General features: G+C 41.4%; 1 protein-coding gene across 1 annotated transcript; it reads right to left on the bottom strand.

Moving 5' to 3' along the window:
- Positions 1-1307: 1307 nt before the first annotated feature.
- LOC121329161 lies at positions 1308-22246 on the bottom strand. The gene is made up of 4 exons (XM_041274564.1): positions 22117-22246; positions 10659-10708; positions 7614-7678; positions 1308-4431 (listed from the first exon to the last, which is right to left on the bottom strand). Exons 1-4 carry the CDS (start codon positions 22149-22151, stop codon positions 2893-2895), a joined length of 1689 nt encoding a protein of 562 aa, XP_041130498.1. The 5' UTR covers positions 22152-22246; the 3' UTR covers positions 1308-2892.
- Between the last annotated feature and the right edge of the window lie 248 nt (positions 22247-22494).

Here is a 22494-nt window from a genome sequence, read left to right as displayed (position 1 = left end):
TTCACAAAGAACCCCAGAGTAACATGTAGGCCACTCTTGCCTTGGCTAATGAAGCTATCAGAAAAAGACTGAACAAGAATGATGTTCATGGAAGGATAGGCAGGAGGAAACCAATGCTCTTTAAAAAGAACATTGCTGCCTGTCTGAAGTTGGCCAAAGAACACATAGATGATCCACAAGACTTCTGGAACAATGGTCTCTGGACAGACGAGTCAAAGGTAGAACTTTTTGGCTTCAATGAGAAATGTTATGTTTGGCGAAACACAAACACTGCGTTTGAACAGAAGAACCTCATCCCAGCCGTCAAGCATGGTGGTGGGAGTGTGATGGTTTGGGGCTGCTTTGCTGCCTCGGGAGCTGGATGGCTTGCCGTCATTGACACAATCATGAATTCTGCATTATATCAGGATTCTAGAGGAGAATGTCAGGCCACCCGTCCGTGAGCTGAAGCTGAACCGAAAGTGGGTCATGCAGCAAGACAATGATGCTAAACATACATGGCTGCAGAAGAATAAATTGCACGTTTTAGACTGGCCTAGTCAAAGTCCAGACCTAAACCCCATCAAAATGTTGTGGCAGGACCTGAAGCGAGCTGTCCATGCAAGGAAGCCCTCAAATGTCATCGAGTTGAAGCAGTTCTGTAAGGAGGAATGGGCCAAAATTCCTCAAAACCGATGTGAGAGACTGACCAACAGTTACAGGAAATGCTTAGTTGAAGTCATTGCTGCTCAAGGGGGTGCCACCAGTTACTGAATCTAAAGGTTCACATACTTTTTCACACATGGATGTTGAATGTTGAATCATTTGTGGATAAATAAATGTTGAAAAAGTATCATATTTTTGTGTCATTTGTTTAATCAGGTTATCTTTATCTATTATTAGGACTTAGATTAAGATCTAGTAACATTTTAGGTTTGAAATATGTGAAAATCCTAAGGGGTTTGCAAACTTTTTCTTGGCACTGTACGTACATACAAGACAGGGTACAGCGAAGGTAAAGTCATGAGTTTCTTGTAAACGCTTCAGAGGGTTCTGAAACACAATGCTTACCGGCTTCAGTTTGATTTGCAAGCCAGAAAAATGAAAAAAAAAACAAAACTATTTAATAACCTTCTTAGCACTGTCAGTCGCTTGGTTCTGTGCTTGTTTTTTGGGACAAATACAGTAAAATCCTGTCTAATCCGACATCGCTTGGGACTGAAATATAGAGTATGCCGCATTAGAAAGGTACGGTAAAATCTAATAATGTATACAAGAAATAAATAAAGACAAGAAAGACAAATAATCTGAATATTACAATACACACAGTAGAAGTGCAGTCTAGGTATATTCTGGAATACATGGATTTTATTCACTTTCTTCACAGACTTGTGCAGAGAGCGAGCAGGCAGGACCAATGAAATATTTCCAATTTGAAAAGGTTGGATTTTAGCAGCCCATTTTGACATTTTGACCCAAAACATAACCGAGACGAAACAAATAAAACTGCTGAAAAACTGATTTATGACCGGTGATATGTTTTTAAACAATATCGAAACAAGTGTGATTATGATGAAAATAATATTGCAAGAAAACTAAACCATGGTAAACTATGGTAAAACTGCAAAATTACAGTGGTAAACTTGCGCAGATGGGGGCTCCTCACTGAAACATCATGTCAATTCAGCACCTAACGCAGAAACTACAAGAGATAGTCCAAGAATGGATAGTAAAATGAAATCTATTGCATTCAATAGGCCATTATATTGGGAACTATTTTCAGCTGTCAAATGTAATGTGCACTGGATTATTTCAGTGCAATTATTTGATGAAACAAATATCACTGGCTTCGATAAGACAAATACAGTTCCGTTTTCATTTTCTTCCATATTTTTGATAGCGAATTGACAAAGTTTACTGGAACCCAGGCTAACACGGTGTGGTCGTTGGATACTGTCACACCTTGGGTGTATTGTGAAGCAAGAGATGAGAAGTGGTGACATCATACAATGACACAAACACACTGGTGTGCCATATTGTGATTCTTCAATGGCCATCAAGGTTAATACAGAACCCTGGTGATGCCACTGCTATGTCACATAGCCCATTGAAATACATAGGACAGTCCTTACCAAGGTATAACAAAGGAAATTGCCAAACTAGGTTTTTATTGGGGCTATTACTAAGAGCTTTAAGGGTTGACTGCAGTGCTTAATTTGTACAGAGAGATGTGCCAGGGTGTAAGCAGTGACAATAATACCGTTCTTATGAACCGCACCTTCAAAATCATAGCAAGTTTACTTGACTTTACTGTACTAGTGTCATAAGTTTACATTCATGTATTCCACATCATATACGAAGTAGTAGTATACACAGAAAAAATATTTAAAAAGAACCGCAGGACAAAATAAATAAATAAATAAATTAAAATATGGCAGTAATTTCAGCCTATTTTTTAGCTTCTGGATATATTCTCCAGCTATAGACCCGTATACCTTTGCCTGGGCTTGCGCTCTCATCATTGCCTGCGTTGAGATGCATCACCTCTGTTATTACAGCCCGCAGAATGGGCAGCTGCTCCCATGGCACTCTACCAAAAACGAACGTGAAAGTCCCTGGCAGGGGACTGGCTCTGGCTCTGTCTTTAGCGCACACAAGAATTTACCGAAGCGATAACACAGTGTTGAGGATTTTAAGATACCGTTGGTGCATTATGGTAAGCCTGACTGGAAATGCTAAATTCTCAGACAGCATGCATTTCAGAGCCATGGCACAGATTAAGCACTGGTTACCCGTTCTTAAGAAGCAGTAACAGGAAACACACTTGATGGGGTTGTGAAGTTTGTATTATCACACCTGTAGCTTCTGTATGGAAACAGCAGCAATAGCAAACACAGGTACAGGCATCTTCCTTCAGAAGCAGAGGCACAAAAGGTAAATCCCCACTATCAGGAAGACAGTAGGTTGATAGAAGCCCACAGACATGAGGATCGCCAAAGACCAACAGGCGAAGGAGCAGTTGAGAACTAGGTTAAGTCTCTCATCCACCTCCCTGAACAGTGGTAGTGGTGATGGTGGTGGTGGCGATGGTGGCGGAGTCTCCAGTTTAGAAACTACCTCCCGGTCACCGCAACCACGTTTCCTCGCAATTACAAACTCTTGGGTGTCTTCCCTATATCCAGGAGACTCTAGGGCCCAGCTCTCGCTTTGGGATTGAGCAGGAAGTATTTGGCTGGCTCTCAGAGTCTCCAAATCGCTCAAACAACCTTCTGGTGAACCGCTTGTCTCAGGGGTTACAGGAACGTCAATGCCTGTGAAAAGCATGGGTTGCCTGGCCGTTGTCATCTCCTGGACGTCTTTACCTAAATCCAAGTGCTCGTCCTTCATGCATTCTACATTGCTTAGATCTTCAACATCATCACTTCCCTGTCCAGTTGTTGTTTCAGGCGCGGTTGGAGTTACCACATTTTCGGGTTCCACCAGACTTGTAAGCGAGGACTCTTCTCCTGTAGGGCCTGCTCTGGTTACTCCAGGAGGAGGCCAAAAGACCGTCACCCCGGACAGATCTTCACCGCAGGTATTTAAAGGATTTGCAATTTCTGATTTCCCTGCTTCGAACACTCTTTGTCCAAAACTCTCTCTGGGTTCGCGCTTCTTCTCTATGGAACTGGATAAGACATCCTGTATCGATAATTCAAGCCCTGCTTCGATTAGATTCAGCACTTCCCCTATATCATTGTCAAGCAGTGTTCCCACCTCTTCTTGAGATAGCTGTAAGATGTCTTCAGTTGCTTCAGTGAAAGTATCTCCATCTCCCATTCCCCTTTCACTGACATCCTCACCTGCCTCTATCAGAGACTTCTCAAGGTCTTCCTCAACTTGCTGGGGTGAAAGAATCTCCTCGCTTCCCGTGTGTGAATCTAGAAACGTTCCACCATCTTTCATGTTCCCTTTTTGTTCCATGTTTTCAATCGTACCTGTCCCTAAAATGTCCAAGCACAGATCTGGGAAGCTTGTAGACATGGCGTTTGAGACTTTTGGGTCTGGAATGAAAGCTTTAGTTTGCCTGTCCGGTTGAATTTCTTCTGCTTCTTGGATGATTGGAGCAACTGGAAGGTTTGGGGTGCCTAAAATAGAGGCGATAACCGCACTAAGGTCTTCAAGATTCCAGTCATTACCTAGGCTGGCATGTTTGGGCACTTCTACAAAGGCACTCGTATGGCTGGGTTTGAAGGTGAGGTTTTGTAGTTTTGCTGTGTCTTTCCGGGGCTGGGTTTGAGGGATTGCTGTTAATACCTTGTGGCTGGTCTTGGGGCTAGTCTCTGGGGGAGATCCTGGGGAGGTGGGGGGCTCATTTGGGGGTACTGGTAACAGGGTGGCCTCTGTTAAAATTGAATGAGGGTCTATGTTGATTTCCTTGGTTTCGGGTGAAAGACTTGACACATCCTCAACCTGAAAGAAAAACAGACGTCAATTTTCAATAACCAAACTGGTTAATTTCCTCACCTCTTTTTTACATCTTTCGAAGCACTCAGAATTATTAAAGTTATTAAGCAAAAACTTTCATATGACATGTTTGCCTTGTTTTACAGGAAAGTCTGCTACTGCTTCACTTCCTAGGTCATTTCACCCTCACAAGTGTTTTCTTGGCATATTACTGGTTGCAAAGCATGTCATTCACTAGGGGAAGCAGCTGATTAGTTACTGACATGAGAGAGGGCCTGGAAAGGGTGGGGAAAATGTCACTCTCCAAATGACCAAGGAAATGAGAGACTGAAAACACGTCTTGCAAATTGAGATTCAACCTAGTGTAGTACAAGACATGTTTTAAAATAGATGTGCAGTGGGTAACAATGTATGGAGTCATTTTCTTAGCTACATCATTTTAGACCTTTTAACAAAAAGGTAAAAGGCACCCAAAACCATAACAATGCAACCATAACCACACTATAAATTTATTTCCTGAGCAAGAAAATACTCAATTATCAGAAAAAAGTGGCACAGAACAATATACGGGTACAGATCATCTACACCAGTATTAAAAAAGTCAGGATCTTAGTTAAGGTCACTTCTGAGTTAATAAATCCAAATGCAACATTTTGTGATGAGTCCTGAGTGTTTTTTTTTCTTCCTATAGCTGTATTTCAGCTCTCTTCACCGCACACAAAGCATGCTAGCTGCCTGTCCTATTTGTTTTATTTCATTTGAAAACTCATGCCATGCAATCTTTTCCGTGCCGCTCTTCCCGTTGAAGGGACGCAGCCGACACACGCAAGATGCTTCTGGGAGTTTGAGTCCTAGCAGGAAAAACAATTCTGAATGTTTAGTTTTTTAAACAATGACTCTTACTAAGCGTGTATATATATATATGCAGCTTCTGCCTTCGCCACCTCCATCGGCAGGAGCAGAGCAGCAAAGAGGGTGAATGCCTGCTGGGTCCTTTTCCACCAGCAGAGGGTGAATGCCTGCTGAATCCCTTTCCACCAGAAGATGATGAATGCCTGCTGGTATCACTTTCCCCACGATCACGAGGAGAGGAGCTGGAGCTGCCTCCGCCTCCATCACCATCAGGGGGAGAGGAGCAGGAGCTGCTAATTTCGCTGCAGGAGTTCTGGGGCTGGAGTCCACCCAGAGGGAGGTGCCGGCTATGAAGTAGGGGGAGAAGTCAGGAGACGACTGCAGCAGTTTCGCTGCCAGAGATCTTGGGGGAGGTCTGGAGACACTAACCCCAGCAGCTTCTCCGCTGCTGGAATTGATCCGGGTGAAGGAGTCAGTATGGGAGCTGTCAGCATGTCTGCTGACAGCCCCACCATTGGCAGCATTTCCACTGCCAGTGGTACAGCGGGAGGAGAGACTCGCCCCACTGTCAGCACGTCTGCTGACAGCATGGCCAGTAGCAACCTGGCTACTGGCACCATTACCGCCTATGAACCCCTTAAAGTCCCTGTTCTTGGCCCAGGACTTTGAGCAAGACTTTTGGGGTTTTAAGGGGGGAGGTGGCCATATTTTTACATACGCTAATGTAATGTGCATGGAAAATACATGTGGCAACGTTGCCCTGCCCCTGTGTATTTTTGTGTTTTATTTTGCATTTTTGTACAGCTTGCTGTAGTAGTCCTCTGTGCGTTACCATCGTTGGTAATGTCACATGGCCAACTTTATTTACTTTGGTTTGTGTTTGTGTTATTAAATCCTGCGCGCCTGTGTGGGGGTTTCAACTTCACCCCCCAGTTGTCTCTCTGTGTGCTTGAATGGCGGCTACCCACACGCATGACACAGGCAAGACCCTGTCACAAAACACTACTGCTATTTCAGCGCAATGATTTATACATTTAAAATAAGTCGAGCACTATAATATGTATGTGTGTGCAATTTATTTGTTCTTTTTTTAACCTGTCGTCTTGATATTTCGGACACTCTGTCCCAGACAGGTCCCATAGCCGTAACAGATGGAGTAAACAGACGGTGTATGCAATTGATATCTTAAGTAGGAGACACAGGTCATTTGCTTACCTTTGGTTAGATGCAATCTCTTGGTAACAATCCGTGACTGTAAATCACACCTAAAACCATTACTAGCCAGTAAAATAACCAGGCAGTAGTTTTATAAATCACATGTTAAATACTACCTGCCCTATATATATATATATATATATATATATATATATATATATATATATATATATATATATATATATTATTTTTTTTTTTTTAATGGCTGGAAATTACCTCCATGAATATGGCCCAAAATGTGTAATGTTTTTGCATGCTATAACTCTAACCCATCCTTAACCCTAACCCTTTTCTGATACAATTGTGTACTTACATACATCATGCAAAAAGATCTACACAGTATGTAGATTGTGAACTATGCATGAGAACATTTAATTATGTGTAAGTACACATGTCTTTAAGTAAATACATAGTAACTAGAGACACAAAGTAGTTTTAGAAAATGTCATTTGAAATGTTTAACCCTTTCTTGGTGACCTCATATGGGGACAGATTAAAAAAACAAATCTCTCCTAGTCATGTATATTGTAACACGGCATGGAAGGGGTGAATAGTTTCCCTGCCAAAAACATGTGCGAATGCACATTTTTGTTAATTACTTTATCGTTTAATTATCACCCACACCTGGATTTACAAATTAGGACCAGGTGCAGGGTATAAATAGTCAGCAGCCAGTATACTCAAGGCTGCTCGGTAGAAGGAGGCAGAAGGGTGCTCTGTTTCTCAGCATCAGAAAACGTACTGTGCTAACCTGTGTGGTTTTGTGTTTTATGCCAAGTAAATGGCTTAGCCGTCCTGCATGTTAGTCAGGGACCTGTTATTGTATAGTCAGAGCTCCAAAACAGAGCTAGGTGTTATTTTATGTTTGTTTATTTTGTGTTTGTGTTTAATAAAAGTGTGCACAAGCGCTATAAAATTCCATTTCCGAGTCCTGGGTCTACATTCTTAAAGGGGCAACAAACTGTGAGAGTTGCAGCTCATTTACTATATATATATATATATATATATGGAAGAGGGCAACTCATATGCGTCTAGTCCATTATGGAAAGGGTTAGGAACACTGCAACACTGGGAGGTATGCCTGAAAGTTTAAGCTAATCTAATGCTGAGGTTGGACTCACCTCTATTTGAATTTCTGGTTCTGGTTTCACTGCGTCTATGCCCACCTCCACACCATTGGAGCACCCTGTAAAAAACAAAGCAAATTAATCAATTTAAATGTATTTTCTAACCGCTAATTAGTGAGAGAAACACTATCAAAAAATACATACCCTTTTAAAAACCCATGAAAGGGTGACAATAAATTATCAGGCATTCACTAACAACCTGGCAAAATAAGCATTAAAATACCCATAATAATAGCATAGCAGTGTGTGAAGAGGCTGACGTGTGTCATGGCATCGGCAATGCTGGCAATGATACCACTGACAGCACCAAGACTGGCTCTTCCAGCCCCGGCAAATCCCTGGAGGCCAGCAGTAAAAGATCTCGAGGGCAATAGCGGAAGGGGCATCCCCAGGTGATGCCGAACTGGCCTTCCCAGGCAGTGCAGGACAGGAAACCCCCAGGTGGTGCGAAACAGGACAGGAGCGGTCCCTCTGAAAGCGATGGCAGCAGCAGACCCTCGTAAGACGATGGCAGATGTGGACTCTTGGGAGGTGACATCAGGAGGGGAGACCCCGGCCAATAAGATGGCAGCGGGAATGCCACTCCCCCCTGATGATGGAGTCAGGACCAGTCGTGGTGCTGGGGTTGGCCACTCTGGCAGTGGCTGCGGCGGTGTTGGCCCTCTTCACGGTCAGGCTGTTTTCCCCCAGTGGTACCCTGACAGCATCACGTCCTGGAGCTGCAGGCAGTCTCCCTCTGGCGGTGGAAGTGGGAGCAGTGAGTAGTCTCCTTCTAGCGGTGGAGACAGGAGCAGCAGGTAGTCTCCCTCTATCATTGGGGACTGGTGCGGGTCTCCCTCAGTCACTGGAGATACTGGTACCTGGGCTGCTGGTCTCTCCATAACTACCTGCAGGTAGCATAGGACCACCTCTACAGCCTCCTCCAGTGACCTTGGCTAGTGTCCTCGCTGCAGGATCTCTTACCTGTCCTCATCCGACAACTTCAGGACATGAATTACTATGGGGATGGACTGGCCCAGGATTCATAGTTGGCCTGCGACTTGCTTCACTTTCATTCTTTTATTGATTTTTTATATATATATATATATATATATATATTTTTTTTTTTTCAAAAAAAAAGAAAGAAACTTCACCCCCGCAGTATTCCTGGTCTGACGCTTGGAGGCGCTGTTGTTCCGGTTCTGACACCTATTGTGAACAGGATGACGTCAGACCAGGAAGTAACTGCAGCACAACACAGCAGACATGGGTTTAAACTGAGACACTACAGCGCTCAGCTTTCTATTAACAAAAACAAATAAAAGATTGAAACAAAACACAAAACACTTGGTAAAATAAAATGGCGTGGTGGCCAAAACAGACAGACACTAACAAACAGGGGAGGAACGCTAAACAAGTATCGTGCTGGCCCACCGGCACCACAGCAATTGTTATTTTTTCTTATTTATTTTCTCTCTTGAGTGAGTGCTTCGTGCCTTTATATAAGCAGCTGTGCCGAGATGCAATTACTCCAACATTAATACACCACAACATCCACTATCATTAACCGCTTAATCCTTTTACAGTGTTGGTGAACCAGAGCCTAACCCGGCAGACACAGGGCGCAAGGCGGGACTACACCCTGGACAGGATGTCAGTCCATAGCAAGGCATCACACACACACACACAAGGCAATTTAGAGTGACCAATCAACCTGAACAGCATGTCTTTGGACTGTGGGAGGAAACCGGAGTACCCGGAGAAAACCCACACGAACACAGGGAGAACATGCAAACTCCACACAGACAGACCCCTGGGCTGGAATAGAACCCAGGACCCTGGCACTGTGAGGCAGCGCTAACCACCATGCCGCCCACATACAACATCAAAACAAAAAATACACATAGGAGAGGGGCACACTGAAACACTAATAAAGCAGGCATGGTAAAGCATAGACAAGCATTGTAAAGCACAGAGGTATGGTAAAGCATAGGCAAGCATTGAAAAAGCACAGGTAAGCATTTTAAAGCACAGAGGTACGGTAAAGCATTGAGAAGCATTGTAAAGCACAGAGAGGTATGGTAAACCATAAGGAAGCCTTGTAAAGCACAGAGAGGTATGGTAAAGCGTAGGGAAGCATGGTAAAGCACAGAGAGGTATGGTAAAGCATAGGGAAGCATTGTAAAGCAAAGAGAGGTATGGTAAAGCATATTTAAAAAAAGAACTGTTAAATGCAAAGTATAACAATGGGGAAAGCATGGGAAAACTGCAAGATTACCATGCAAAATATATAGCTTCTACAGGAACACCTTAAACATTGATGCGCTTGCTTCCAAAGCCTTGCTTCTCATTCCAAATATCATGCTACTCATTCAATGTGGCGCATTACTAGCGCGTTATAAATACTGCCCCATCGCAGACCAAACAAGCTAAGCAACCTTATTAAGCAGCTGGTGAGAAGAGCTCCTGCGGAGGGGCTACAGGGGAGACAGTCATACGCACACATGTCACTTCACACATTTCAACACCTGTCTGCAGAACCGCTTATCCGACTGTCATGAAACGTGGTAATAACATTATTTAGCAGAAGCTATAGTAGAATAGAATATTATGTGTATAGAACTATTTTATATGCATTTTGAAAAAAAAATTCAGAATCTGTTTCTTTTGCATTTGTACATTAAAGAAGTGATTTTCCTTCAGCAACATGACTAGGTAACCCATTCCATCCCCTCCCCACTCTCTGTGTGAAGAAGTGTCTCCTTCAGCAACATGACTAGGTAACCCATTCCATCCCCTCACCACTCTTTGTGTGAGAAGAAGTGTCTCATTTCCTTTGTCCTAAGTCATCAGGTACTATTAGTTTATTGATCAATAAGGATACATTAATCCCTGAATATATATATATATATATATATATATATATATATATATATATATATACGAGCTCACAAAGAAATGGAGAGATCCAGTTATTTTAGGATATAAGAAAATGGATTTGAAAGCCTAGGCTTAGCGATGGAAGCAGAAGATACCTGAGGGTTCACATTATTTACTTACTGCTTATTTCATTGTCCATATCTTCTAGTTCCTGATAATCCATGTCAAATCTGTAAAGAGAGGAAATCAGTCAGGGTTAAAGGTGCTAAGAACAATTATTTTTATGGGTATCCTCAGGAGTGAAATACACACAGAGTGTACAGTCGGGAGCGACAGGCAAGAGACAATAAAACAAGTGCTAGAGTAATGTCATTATAGGGAAATGGGAGCCACGACCATACCACATTCTGAGCTGCTCTTATTACAATTACTCTAAGACCTTAGATCTGATCTAGCCTGTGTTGCATATATCAAAGACAGGCAACTACAACTGAAGAGCAGCTGAACTCCTCAACCTTAACACAAACTAGGGCTCTACATTTACATTTTTAGATGAGATAGTGTTTTTATTGGCCCGATTATATATATATTTATATGGATGAAGGCTATACTTGCATCCTGTGCCATTAAAAAAGGCATAAAAAGTGATAATTCCTCTAGAAGAAAATAAACTTGAATTTTGACCCATTTGACTCCGAGACCATCACTTTCAATTCAAACACAAAATGTCTCATTTTCAATCACTCGACAACACCCAAAGTACAGAAATGTTCATTAATGATCGACAAAATGAGACATACAGCTTGTACATTAGTATCTAGGAGAAACTGGAGAGGGACAGGAAATTAAAACAAGGTAAAGGCAAGCAACTAAATAAAACTGAAGCGCTAACGGATAACGACACAAAACGTCTGTAGAGCACTGAAACACTACGTTTAAAAAAAACCAGCTGTACTGCCGAACCTCGTCTTTTTTAATATTAGCATCATAAGGGTATCCATGTATGTAAAAAATAATAGATGGGCCTCTTCAGTGAGTTACAGGAAAGCAATTCCATCTCAGGTTTCTGTGACAGTTTATAAATTACTCGACCTTTGCTCTTGTAATTTATCACAGAAACACTACATGGAATTATTTTCCTGTAACTGACTGAAGCCCATCTATTATAGATTCTCATGTTGTCATGTTCAGTTACTAGTATCTGACTGATCTCAAAACTTCAAGTTGGGTCTAAAGGACCCCACTGATGACAAGGTCACCCATTCCATCCCCTCCCCACTCTTTGTGTAAAGAAGTGTCTCCTTCAGCAACATGACTAGGTAACCCATTCCATCCCCCTCACCACTCTCTCAGCAACATGACTAGGTAACCCATTCCATCCCCTCACCACTCTCTGTGTGAAGAAGTGTCTCCTTCAGCAACATGACTAGGTAACCCATTCCATCCCCTCACCACTCTCTGTGTGAAGAAGTGTCTCCTTCAGCAACATGACTAGGTAACCCATTCCATCCCCTCACCACTCTCTGTGTGAAGAAGTGTCTCCTTCAGCAACATGACTAGGTAACCCATTCCATCCCCTCACCACTCTCTGTGTGAAGAAGTGTCTCCTTCAGCAACATGACTAGGTAACCCATTCCATCCCCTCACCACTCTCTGTGTGAAGAAGTGTCTCCTTCAGCAACATGACTAGGTAACCCATTCCATCCCCTCACCACTCTCTGTGTGAAGAAGTGTCTCCTTCAGCAACATGACTAGGTAACCCATTCCATCCCCTCTCTGTGTGTGTCTCCTTCAGCAACAGAATTGTCTCACTTCTGCAACATGACTAGGTAACCCATTCCATCCCCTCACCACTCTCTGTGTGAAGAAGTGTCTCCTTCAGCAACATGACTAGGTAACCCATTCCATCCCCTCACCACTCTCTCTGTGAAGTCACAATGCACTCATGATGCACATGAAGTGACTAGGTATCAGATACTACTAGTTTATTGACCAACACAGGAAGAAATCTGTAATCCTGAATTTAAAAAAAAAAAAAAAAGATTCTGATCACAAAGAAAGGGAGTGAAACGGTAATGATATTGGGATATAAGAAAATTAATTTGAAAGCCTTGGCTTTGCAATAGCTCAATCAATGCTTATCCAGTTCCTAAGAGTAGGTAGATACACACACACACACACACACACACACACAGACACACAGATTATATATATATATATATATATATATATATACACACACACACACACACACACACACACACACACACACAGTACCAGCAATTGGGGATTGTAGTGCCCATGTTTCCTCACTGAGACCCCTTACTTACTAAATACACTGGTGTCTTTGAATAGATAATCATCTCCTCTTTAAAAACATGTCTAAATATTTTAATGAGCAAGACATCTCGCAAGTCTCCCAAAATGTTCTCTTTTTCTTAGGAAAGCAGTACACTGGAGATGGGGAGTTTGATAACTTCACTCAGACTACTTGCTCACTAAATATCTTGGTATCTGGAAATAGATCATCGTCTCCTGAGCTCGTCTTATTAAATGCGAGTCAGAAGATTACTCGTTCTGTACATGAGCAAGTCACCATGGTACCCTAATATATATATATATATATAGTATATTAATATATATATATATAATATATATAATATATATATATATATATATATATATATATCTGACAATTCATGCACAGTAAAAAGATAAAGTGAATCAGTCTATATGGTTACCTACTAGACAAATACAGGAAACGCTAGCATTATTTTCACAACAAATGTTTCTCAATAAGCTTGGACTAATGACTAAATAAAGTCCCTCACATGAATTCTGTACTACATACCCTTTGGCAATGAATTTGTATTACATTTTTAGAAATGTTGTAACAGTCTGTGTGAACTATGGAGTTCAATAAGTTGCTCTGCCATAACTTTGGGAAAAAAACAAAACAAAACACGTACAAGCATGCATTATAATATAGATACACAGATAGGAAATGTAACATGGTACAGCTGTGCAGACTAAAGGGGATATGAAAGCTGCATTTGTCTGTTGCAAGTAAGTTTACAACAGCATTGACAACTTTGAAAGCGCGGTAGGCGTTTTTTCTATAACCGATCGTAGACTCTTTTGACCTATACACCCTGCAGACAACCATGGTGGAAATAACATTCCCGTTGAATAGCAGTTTGATGCATTCCTGGTTTCACTATGAGTTTAGTAAGACACACCTGAGCTTGTTACCTACACAATTTGGTTAATCAAGTACACATTAAAACCTGGAATAGGAGCCTTATTCGACAGCGTTATGGCAGCCACCAAAAAAACATGGTCATTTTCTGCATGCAACCCTACAATGTTAATACAGCGCATATAAAAAGAGATGTGGGTTACTGCTTTGGTGGTTAAGATGTACAATATTATGTACTGTTCTGTATCGTCGGCTTTAAAAGGTCAGTTTTCTTTTTCCTCCTCTTGTCTGTCGCCAAGGTCTCATTCTGGGGGCCGTTTTCCAAAAGCAACTTGAGCCAAACGAACATCGTAACATCATCGTAAGAGGAACGTGTCAAATCTGATGCATTTCCCAAACACCGTCTTTAGTCAAGTAGTTCGTTAATAGCGTTGTGGATTCACGAGTGGTCTGGGGCAATCGTGTGGAGAGATGTGAGTCGTGAACGTAGGCTACATAAAGGCATTGCGAGAACACTCCCTTCTTGCTTTATCTGGAAGTATGGCTTTGATTCACAGAATTGTGGAGCTTAATTGTCGCAGACGTCGCCCTTGCAGTACATTAGTTAGAATTAATGCCAGCATAAGAACACATTTAAACCTGTTCGATACACTCTGTGACAAAGAAATAGTTAGAAGATACCGGCTTCCACGGCATCACCGGATTTGAGGAGGAGCACTCAACGCAATTATGCACTAACTGTGCAACTGCTATGTTCGTTGCGGTACTATGCCACAGGAAGCTTTCTCCAAATCGTAGGAGATGGGCTGGGACTCAGCAAAGCGTTTGTATCGCGACGAGTCCAACCAGTGACGACAGCACTTGTTAGGCACGTACCCGAGTACTTTCCCAAGAACTCAGACAGACGTTCATGACACACACAGAAGATTCCATTCAATTGCAAACATCCCTGCAGTTATAGGGGCAATTGATGGTACACTAATTCCCATAACAACCCCGTGGATAGATGAGCCTCTGTACATCTGCAGAAAAGGCTACTCGGCAATAAATGTGCAAGTTATCTACAACCATGAGGGTATCATCACGGACACTGTGGCAAATTGGCTGCGAGGTACCCACGATGCCTTCATGTGGTCCTATTCTGCGATATCCCAGGCAGCACACAACAGGGCAATTTGGCGATGGCTGGTTACTGGGGGAGAGTTTATACCCATTAGGGCCGTATCTCCTCACCCCTATTCTGCATGAGGAAAATGCTGCCGAGGAAAGATTCAGCAACACGCATCGTCTCACTAGATGCATCATTGAATGTACCTACGGTGTGTGGAAAATGAGGTTCAGATGCACTGACAAGTCCAGTGGGGGACTACACTTCACACCAGCTAAATGTTGTGCTGTGATTGTGGTTACAGCAATGCTACACAACATAGCAGAACCTGAAGGAGAAGAAATAGATGCGCGTGTTGCTGATGAAGGATGAGAGCACACTGTAGGGATTGCTACTCGGCTCTGTCTCATACGCAACGTCTTTGACCATTAAACCCAAGAGAGACACTGAATTACAGCTGGCATTAATTTTTTCTTCACATTATTCATAAAGTGTGATATAGACATTGTTAATATACACAGATAATTGTTTTAAGAAATAAATTATTTAATTCCTGTATATAACAAATAAAAAGGTAACATTTTTAACTTGTGTCAATCAAATAATTGTTGACAAACATAAACAAATAAAAACCTCAGTAACAAATAAATGGCAATTATTGGCTTGAGTCATGGGGGATGAGTGTCGAGGTAGTGGTTCACCACTGTGAATCTGCAATGAAAAAAAAAGTGAGTGGAGTGCATGAAGTCTTGATTCCACTCCAAACAAGTTTATGTAGACCTGTTCTTATTAAAATCAATTATTTTGTAACTGAATCCTCATCCTTGCTGTGACTGCACCTTCTACAATGCACTTTAAGGTCATTTTTAAGAGGCAGTTTCACAAGGTGTTTTGGGAAACGCATGTGAAGATCGATCGAACTCAGCTGCGGTCAATCGTGAGAATGACCTTGAAACCTCGAGTTCCAGCGTTATCGGGAAATGACGCCCTGGGAGATTTTGAGAAACACCGCGTAATTCTGCTCTCCGTTAATTGCCCAGTAAACTCCTTCGGGTGACTCAAACCAAAACACAAACTCTATACGGGCGACATCGGTTAGAAACAGGGGAGAGAACATCATCTTAAAAGCGAATTGGTCGGTCTCGCCATCATAAATCGGCAACGCAGTCAAAGTAACTCGCCAAGTTCTCCGTGTTGGTGCGCACATACTAACTGACCTCTGAGACGAGACGTTCAGGACGCGGATACGCACCAGTGCTGAATGGAAGCTGTTGGTCAAAACAGTCACAACTATGACTTTCTGTGCTCGTAGCGTTTCCAAAAATGCATTGTCGGTCGTTAAAACAAAAGTGGAAGACGCCTGGTAAATCGGTAAGGTAACACGAGTGCTGTCCGTCTCCCGGACACCGAAATTCCACCGGTCTTCGTCTTCGCCGGCGGCGTCACCGGAGCATTCGGGCTCGCCAAACTTCTGAAAAAACTTCAAGTCCACCAAGTCGAGCCCCGCAGCGTCCACAAACGAGAACTTCCTGTTTGGAGGAGCATGCGTCTGTTGGCAGACTCTGCAGTGTCGGCTACAACTGATAAACCTTGCTTCCTAAGGATAGGCAAGGGCCTCTGTAAGAGACGGAAAATCAATGCTGCTTCCTCGTCATCTTCATCCTCAGAAGCTGAGTTGTTGTCACCTGAAGCAGCTTGGGCGGTTATGGTCAGCATGGCCTGATTACCGAACGGACAACCGGGGCAGTTGCCCAGAGGCCTCTGGCCACCAGGGGGCCCCCAACAACATGTCATGTAATGTGCATTTATGCCACTGAAATAAATTAGAATGAGCAAGTCAACTGTTTACACACTCACTGTTTAAGCACACCAAATTGACCAATTAAATTGTGTGAATACTTTCTACCAGAAGACATACCCTTTACGACTGGTACAATGGTAAGGGAGGATGGATTTAATGTAAAGGCTGACAAAATTAAGAAAAGCCAGCTAAGAGCAAAAGTAGAAAAAAGCATGGATCGATGCACTCCTAGCGGGTACGTTAAATGAAAGCAAAAAAAAAAAAAAAAAAAAAAAGGAGAAAGAAGCGAGAGGCAGCTCTTTTACAAAGTGTGCCTTCTATCGACTGCTTTTTTAAAAAGGAGCTTGCTAGTTGCTCGTCAGAGGAGGCACCTGTTGCTAGCTTGTCGGCTAAAGTTAGCAAAAAACCAAAACCGAGCGGCCAAATATCCAGCGTCAGGAGGTAGGACACATTCCCTAACAAATGATTTATTTTCTTGCCGCTTACCGAACGGAGAAATAGTTTTAAAGAGATTGGCTCATTTACTCATCTACTACTTTGCCTGTAAGGTTTTGTCCACTAAAACAAATGCGTTTATAATAGGATTCAGCAATTGGAAGCACTCTGATCATATAAATGAACACGAGAAGAGCTACAGCATAGAATTATTATGCTTGTGTTATCACAGCGATGTAATGCAATTGGTACTGTTGATGCATCCCTTGTGCGGCAACTGGAGGGGGAGCGCAAGTATTGGATAGAGGCGCAGAGGGAGGCGCGTTGTTGCCGTGATCAAGTTTTTAAGTGAGAGAGGCCTCCCATTCCGTGGCGACGATGAGCTTCTAGGGTCAGTGCACAATGGAAACTAATTGGGAATTTTAGAGCCGATTGCTCAGTCTGATCCCTTTTGGCTGATCACATTCAGAAATATGGTCAGAAGGGTAAAGGCAGAACATGCTATTGGTCTTCTACAATCCAACTTTTTCGTTCTTATAACTTTTTCATGACATTAAATACCCCTCTGTATAGACGGTCCTCCTCCTCTTTCTCTGATACTTAACCAATAGCAAAAGGACAACCCATTATTCTGTTACTATGTACCATATGTATTTAATTTAATTTAGTGTGTGTGTGTGTGTGTGTGTGTGTGTGTGTGTGTGTGTGTGTGTGTGTGTGTGTGTGTGTGTGTGTGTGTGTGTGTGTGTGTGTGTGTGTGTGTGTCACTATAGTCTAGTGTGGCAACCTCTGAACTCAGTGCATTCCTCTTCAGACCTGTGGTGCCCCAAAAGGTCTACACATTTGGTTTTTGTCATCTTCCTCCTTCATGTTTCTCCTTACTGCTTGGGATCCTTTGAGTCCAGTGGCATTATCTCTTATTCTCCATGAGACCCTTTAGGTCCAACAGCAGTCAATGCTGGGCATTCCAAAAGCCTTAGAGTCTGGCCCCTTCTGGTCCACAGCACTGTTACAGCTTGCAGTCAGTGCTGGGCAAGAAGCTTGTAGGAGCAAAGGCTCTCATCAATTGTTAGCAGTAAATGCAATTTGAACCAAACAGTCTGCTATCTGCAATATTAGTCTCTTTTCCAAAAACAAACATTAGTATAGTGTTGCGCTGACTCAACATCAGCACTTTGGAAGAACTACAGCTCAATAAGGGATGCTTTGGGGAGTCTGTCATGTGACATGCATGAAACTCTTGATACACGACGCGAGGCAACTTTGTTGTGTGGCAAAATGGAACGCTTGGAGACTGCCTTCATGAACCATTTCTGGGATGCCGCCCTACACAGGTTCAAGACGACGGATGAGCTGTTGCAGAAAAGCGACATTGATTTAAAAGACTGCTGTATGACTGCCGGAGTCTTTGTTGTCATTTGTGGCGTCACTTCAGAATGACTTTTCAGACTTTGAAAAGACTGTCATGGGTGTGTGCCAGACCTGCCAGCACGACCTTCATCGGATAAGGAAATGGAAAGCCTTTGCAGATGAAACCAGGGAGCATGAAGTCATAATTGAGGGGAGCCACAAATTTCAAGTTGAGACTTTCAACGTGAAGATTGATCAGTTACTCAGCTGTCTCAGTCAACGACTGGATGCATACAGCCCTCTGAACGATTGCTTCGGAGGTCTGTTTGATGAGTCTGACACCAGTAATATTCATAAGTGGGCCAATCGCTTTCCTCTGCTTACCCAACTGATTTGGTTCAAAGCTTTGCAGACGAGCTCATTCAATTTAAATTCTTGAATCCTGCTCAGCAGGATAACTCACCCTCAAAACTGCTGCAGATTGTTTTGAGAAATGGCCTCAATCAACCTTTCCAGACGTGTTTATTGCCCTGAGACTTTTCTTGACTCTACCTGTAACTAATTTAGAGGGCAAACGATCGTTTTCGCAAATGGCAAGAATGAAAAACTATTTCAGGAGAAGTATGTTTCAGAAACGCCTTAGTGCGCTTTCATTGACAGCTACTGAGTCCGAACTTGTCAGAGAGCTGGACTTTGAAGACGTGGTGACTGAGTTCTCAAGGAAGAAATCAAGAAAGAGGCCGATCTTCTAAGGTAAGAGGCACATTTATTTATTATTACATGCAGTCATGCCCGCTGCTGGTATGTATGATTTCATTACAATTACAGATGGCGTGCTGCTCATTGTTGATTGGCTGCTGTAGCCTACCGAACAATCAATCTAACCAACATTGTTTTACATATAACTAGCTGAGGTTGAATTGATAGGAGGAGGGGTGGGAGGGTGATGCGTTCGTAATTCTGGGGCCCAGAATTAGTTAATCCGGCCTTGATGGTCAGGAACGACAAAGCGTTGTTATTTGACATGAAGCTTTATTAGTGGTCGTTGTTTTAAAATGTCTCCCCCCCCCGCCCACAACTCTCAAGAAAAAGAAAAAAAAAATGTTTTAACCAAGGGTATTCCACAAGAAGAAGCAGCCTAGACCCAAGGTCATGAGGTCTGCCTCATTTCAAATCAAGAGCCGGTTACACTAGTACTGAGGCTTTTGCTTCAGCAACACTGCAAACAAATAAACAAGCTAGTGGGTGTGGCAGGCGTTACATGCAGGTAGGTAGGTAGGTGTGTCGTTCTGTCTCTCACAGGCCACAGACACAACAAAGCTGTTGTATTATCCTTTATTTTAATTATTTTCAAGCAACACATATATTGCCCCACTATTATTTATCTAATATGCCTCTAAAATTGGTTTCTGACTCAAATTAAATACAAATAAACAAGCAAGCAAACCGGGAACGGGGATCGCTACAATACATACATAATATACTATTTATATATATAATATATATATATATATATATATATATATATATATACACATATATACACACACACGTGTGTGTGTTTCTATGTGCAAGGGGGCACTTTTAGTTAATGAATCGTTTGCAGGCTTTATTTAAACCAAATGCTTCTTTTTGAATAGTTTGTGTGCACTAGTAGAAATTATTATTCACTTTGGCATTTCTTTTTCGTATTTACTTTGTTTTTGTGTTGTTACTTTTCACTGTTTGTTCTTTTTTTTTTCTTTTATGCACGCTGCGGCGGCAAACGATAGAACGGTGGTGTTTGGAAGTAAAGTCCGCACGGGAGGGCGGAGAGAAAGAGAAGCACAGGTGAGGCGAGCGTGCTGTTTGAAGACGACGGTTGCGCACCTTGGACCACGTGACTCGTGCAGACGGACATTTGATACATCGAATGTGTTATTATATATATATATATATATATATATATATATATATATATATATATATATATATATATATATATATATATATATATATAAAGCATTTTAACACGGGTGCGAATAGGTATATAGATAATAAGCTTCAACCCTGCTGTTAAAACCATCTGCCCAATTCTAATCGTAAAGGAGCTGCATGCGTTTTAACCTAGAACCTATAATGTTTATAAAGTAAAATCCACCTTTCACACTGTGTATTTTCTATCTGGCATTGCTGACCGGGTGCTCGTCTATTTTGGGATTGTAATTTGTGTCCTGAGGATGCAAACCGAGCGGCTGTTGCAGTCTTGCCCCCGGCCCAGGGTGAGCGGTGCAACTACGATAACACAGATGAGCTTAGTGATACAGCTGTACCCCAGTAGCTCTCTACAAGCCCAGTTCAATGAGGTTCGCAAAAATCGGTGCTTCCCAGCCTCTGTGCTCTTAAAACCAGAACTGGATTCCAACTCAATCTGGATTACATGGATATACAGGGATTTGGTAATCGATTTGTCAAAGATTAACCCACTATATAAAACGTATTTCACAACATACAAGTAAGAACAGTGTATTGCAGAACCGCTTAACTACAAGTATACACGTGACCATTTGACTCGGACTGGCACATTGCAAGGGGCGATCGCGTATCCATTTCCACACACAGTTGGATCTGCCGTTGGACGACGTAAACAAACTGGACAGCCAAGGTTAGAATAATATCTTGCTGGAATTGAACAACACTTAAGAACACACTCTTGTAAATTTTTTTTATAATTAACAAATTAATTATAGTCAGTCGTATATATATATATATATATATATATATATATATATATATATATATATATATATATATATATAATATATATATAGTATATATATAGAGGTGTCAATTCGTTTGTCAAACTAATTTTTTTCTAGACATAATTTTGGTATTAAGAAGTTTATCGTACTGAAAATTCATGACTTTTAATGTTGAAAAATACTTTGAACTCATTTTTGATTCATATAAGTACAATATTAAGAGGAAAGTTACATAATTATTAATTAATTCAAATTAGTAATCATGTAAGTTTTTGTTCAAACCAAGATGTTATACTTTGTCTAATTAGTGTTAATGTTTTCGTAAATAGTTTTTGAATAGGATTGATACATGACGACACGCATGTAATGCTGTGCGTAAAATCAAAAAGTACAAAAATCTGATACCGTGTTTTTGTTACAAGGCCTTTATTTTGAAACGTCCCTTTGCAGGTAACCGTTATTTTGAAAATAATAAATAATAATAAATAATAATAATAATATAATAATAATAATAATAATTTATTAATAATAATAATGAATATGTTAATATGTTATGTATTCAATTAATATTAACGATGAGATGAATTTAAATAATTCATAATTTGAAGTTAAAAATATTTTTTTGCTTTTGTTGAAACTTCAAAAGTTTCCAACATATTCAATTCTAATAAACCTTAAAACTAAATGTTACGTCATCACGAATAAGCACACATAAAGAACGTGCATTAGGATTGACTTTTTAAATTACATTTTACGAAAATAAATGTATGCAATTCAATAAGAAACGTTTCGAAGTCTTTCTCCACGTCTTCAGTAATACACACTGAGAAAGAATTGTACTGAAACGGGGGTCGTTTAAGTCACGTTTAACAATGATTGGTCCCTTATATATATATATATATATATATATATATATATATATATATATATATATATATATATATATATAACGGTTCGTTTGAGTAACAATGTCTAAATATAGCAGAAAACATCGCTTAGCTCACGTGAGCGGTCTGTTGAATTCCCCCGGATCAGTCATTTGCAGTCTCGAAATAATTCCCTTCCTAATGGTTGAAGCAGGCCAGGGAGGGTAGGGGGAAAGGATTCGCCCGTGCTGAGACAAGCTGGACCGTGTCTGCCTTGTTTTCTGCCTAAAATGAAGGGCTGTTTGGGGATGTCACAATACCACTGGTTGACGTTGTGTGGTGTCAGAGTGTTATATGCAATGAAGACTTTCTTGGGTGTTATGATGTTTGCTATAGTGTTATATCGTGAGTGTACACGGGTGTGGCTGTTGCAAAGTGTTTTTATTATTATTATTTCAAAACAGTAACTACCAATTTGATTGGGCAGACCAGTTTAAATGTTAAGAACATTGTTCA

This window comes from Polyodon spathula, chromosome 16 (genome assembly GCF_017654505.1).
Source record: "Polyodon spathula isolate WHYD16114869_AA chromosome 16, ASM1765450v1, whole genome shotgun sequence".
Classification (NCBI taxonomy): Eukaryota; Metazoa; Chordata; class Actinopteri; order Acipenseriformes; family Polyodontidae; genus Polyodon; species Polyodon spathula.
The sequence above is the reverse complement of the archived record's forward strand: the minus strand, read 5'-3'. Positions and strand labels throughout refer to the sequence as shown.